The sequence below is a fragment of the Bactrocera latifrons genome, unplaced genomic scaffold (genome assembly GCF_001853355.1).
Source record: "Bactrocera latifrons isolate USDA-ARS-PBARC rearing strain unplaced genomic scaffold, ASM185335v1 scaffold_1540, whole genome shotgun sequence".
NCBI classification, from domain to species: Eukaryota; Metazoa; Arthropoda; class Insecta; order Diptera; family Tephritidae; genus Bactrocera; species Bactrocera latifrons.
The window spans coordinates 9,579-13,090 of record NW_017535009.1 but is presented as its reverse complement, the minus strand read 5'-3'; the positions used below and the strand labels follow the sequence as shown (position 1 = coordinate 13,090).

Here is a 3,512-nt window from a genome sequence, read left to right as displayed (position 1 = left end):
CGACAAAAACATCAGCAGCTGAGATAAACTTCGGGTACATACCGGCTACACCGAAACAAATCCGTAAAGAAGGGGATGTGCCTGACGAAGGAGCCACCACCGCGCTGACACTCACCGAGCTTTGGCAAGAAATTTCTCGCAACTTGTCTACTGCAGCCAAACGCCAAAAGAAACACTACGATCTGCGCAGACGACCATGGAAACCACTTATCAGCGAGAAGGTACTCAAAAGAGATCATCCGCTCTCTTCGGCAGTAAACAGCTTCGCATAGAAGATTGCTCCGAAATATTCTGGCCCATATATCGTCAGAAAATTCAAGTCGACTAACACAGTCGAACTCGTGAACCCTAACACACCAGGCGGGCATACCATCCATGTGCATCTGCAAGACCTAAAGCAGTTGCCAACCGAATACTAAGCTCGAGTAGCTGCTGGCGAGCTTACGGACTCCAGCTCCGAGCCACTTATTACTATTGTAACGCAACAATAGCAATGGCCAACACTAATCCAAATGTCCGTTTGCTCATCTCTTTCCAGATTCCTTCAAAATGAAACGCGTTGTTAGCAAAATGCCACGCGCACCGGGCAGCAGTACCAAGCGCCACCCAGAGCCAGCAGATACGCCCACCAATCCACGACCCTTTCAACCACCACCGGAAGCACGACCTCGTGAACGCACGGCGGCAATCGAGGTGCATCAATTGCACGCCATTAGCATAGATGCCACCGGGCCAGCTGCTCGAACTCGCCCGAGGTCATCCAAACAGCTACAGGAGCACAGCGCCAGCAACCCACAACCGCGGCCGGTCATGACAGCAACAACGCTGGAAGCATTGCCTCGGCGAACGCCACTCAGCACAAACGCGCGGAAAATGCCAACTACCAAAAGAGTCCCAGCGGCATGCGAAACAACTAACGAAGCATGTGCTACGACAGGGCTGCGCGCCGCCCAAACTTCGACGCTACTCGCAGTCCAACAAGACGCAACGAGTGCTGTCACGGCCGAAGCCAGTAACAGTAAGCAACCCGTACGGGATGCGCACGAGGCACCAGCAACAGCAGCGACTGCCGAGGCAAACGCATGCGTGAATGACGATGGGCGGCTTACCAAAATAACCGCCACGGCACACGACGCAACGACGACACAACAACCAATTTTCGAGACCAGCGCACGACCAGCACAACACAGCGATAGGTAACACCCACGGGCGAAATTCCTGGGTTTTTGGAAGGGCTGACCATGACCCAGCAGCATTTCATCGGGCGCTCAACAAGAACGCTATTCTTCCGGGGCCGGCGTCTAGCCCTGAAGAAATTGGAGGGCGACCGCGTACTGGTGCGATACGGCACAGGGAGTTGCGTGGTGCACCTGTATGACTGATGCTACCTGTGTCACACAATACCTCGTATATATATATAATATAATAAAAAAAAACACACATTGTACTATAAACTAAGGCATTATTGTTAGTTATAATCATGAAATATAAAACACATGGCACCATAAGTTAAGCGATTATTGTTAAGATGCGTTGTACATTTCACACAATACCTGAAGTAAATCTGCGTTACAAGTTAAGTAATAATAATCATAGGATATAAGACACGTTGTACGATAGGTTAAGAAGTTGTTGAGAAATAAAGATCTCCACACCCGCTTCCCGTCCATGGCACATGCCAACCAGGACAACCAGCCAGCCTCCAGCCAAACCATCGTGGGTGGTCGACACCACTCCGTTCACATGCACCCAGCGAAGTACCGCCGTCCGAAGTAAGGGGGGGACTGTAACGTGGCTTTTACCACCTTACAATAATTTACGCCAACACTGGACATCACCTATTAGTCATACCAATGTAGTCACATAGTCTACACTTCTGCTTTCCACTATTGACCAAAGCTTCACACATAGTGCTTTCCACCATACAACTGCCACGGCACACATAGTGCTTTCCACCATACTAAACTTCACCTCACTRTACCGACCAAAGCTGCGCCGTACTGCTATATAAGCAAGCACTTCGCACCGAATGCGATCACTTCTTACAGCAGCCAGCCAGCGGTCGGACAGCAGCAAGCAACAACAGGCAGGGGTAAGTGGTGTAGGTAGTTGAGTACGCAGTAGAAGTTTGGTAGTTTGCTGATATTCGCAAGCATTGCGTTGAAAAGGTATTACACTTCGGTGTGATACCAGTGCTCGCAATGCCTCCGCTTCACACGGTAGAATTAGGTTTTCGTAGGCATTGCGTTGAAAAGGTATCACACATCGGTGTGATACCAGTGCTCGCAATGCCTCCGCTTCACACAATAGAATTAGGTATTTCGCAGGCATTGCGTTGAAAAGGTATTACACCTCGGTGTGATACCAGTACTCGCAATGCCTCCACCGTATCACGTAATTGATGTCTTCGTAGTGCACGCCCGTAGTCTTCGTTGCGCTACGATACAGTGACATCACAGCTGCGACATCACAGCGTCACGAGCGCAACCCGCACACTAGTGCACCGACTATACCTGCGCTGCCTGGAACAGCGTCAGTAACCCTGCTTGCACACGATAGTGCACCGTTACCTGACTAACGCGATAAACAGGCGACTCGCAGGTAAGACCAGAGAAAAGACACTGTGCTAAAGACAGTTGTTAACTCAACTCGTAGGTCAACGTGTCCGGTTGACATTCTTAATAATTTAATTCCTCCTTCGCAGGAGAACGCGTAAACGCTGCACTGTGCCGTTCAGTCAGCACCGCATCTGAAAGTGACTGCTCTTCACATTGCTGCCGAAGGATCACCACCTTGCAGGGATCCCGTAAACGCTGCACTGTGCCGTACAGTCAGCACCGCGTCTGAAAGTAACTGCTCCTCACCACACATCGATACTTCACCTATCTCGCGATATACATATAAGCTGGTCTGGCTGTCCACATAAGGGGTGTGGATTTCATCACACAAAGTGAACATTTTATTTGCTAAGGGTTCATGGGTCCCAAGGCTGACCCTGGAGCGACTGAGCATACTTCAGCTGTAGACGAAACCCCATTACAAAGTAGGATCTACAGATCCACGTGAAAAGCAAATCGTTTTACATATTTTAAGGTTCAGCGGCATATCATTTCTAACACACCAAGAAACAAGGTTGTTTAAGCCTATTTGCAACTGAGACTTTCACTATTTAAAGAATGGTATGATTTAAAAAGTATTACATCGTCAGGATATAATAAAACTCTTGAATACTTAATAAAAGATGATATGTCATTCATAAATAACAAGAACAGAATTGGAATACTTTAAGGAACGATTGAAGAAACATTGATGATGTCAGAAAAAAATTCGTTAAATATAACTTCTTTAATTCTAAGATAAGAAGCAACCCATTTTAGATATATTGATTGAAAACCAAGAAAATCAAGCTTATTCAAAAGAATTGAATGTGTTACTTTATCAAAAGCTTTACTAAAATCTGTATATATAACATCAGCATGCTTATTTTCAGTAAAGCCCGTTGACACATGTGA

At 47.3% G+C, this 3,512-nt stretch overlaps 1 protein-coding gene across 3 annotated transcripts; it reads left to right on the top strand.

Annotated features, from left to right (window-relative positions):
• The first annotated feature begins 7 nt into the window (after window positions 1-7).
• On the top strand, window positions 8-3,269 carry LOC108966077. Of its 3 annotated transcripts, XM_018928814.1 has the most exons (3): window positions 8-2,092; window positions 2,414-2,601; window positions 2,705-3,269. In XM_018928814.1, exon 1 carries the CDS (start codon window positions 550-552, stop codon window positions 1,198-1,200), a length of 651 nt encoding a protein of 216 aa, XP_018784359.1. In that variant the 5' UTR covers window positions 8-549; the 3' UTR covers window positions 1,201-2,092; window positions 2,414-2,601; window positions 2,705-3,269. The 3 variants fall into 3 exon arrangements, with proteins under 3 accessions (XP_018784359.1, XP_018784360.1, XP_018784358.1); XM_018928815.1 differs by lacking the exon at window positions 2,414-2,601; XM_018928813.1 differs by having other exon boundaries at window positions 8-2,601.
• The last annotated feature ends 243 nt before the right edge of the window (window positions 3,270-3,512 follow it).

Coding starts and splice junctions, on each gene's coding strand:
- LOC108966077 (XM_018928815.1), top strand. CDS start 550: ATGAAACGCGTTGTTAGCAAAATGCCACGCGCACCGGGCAGCAGTACC.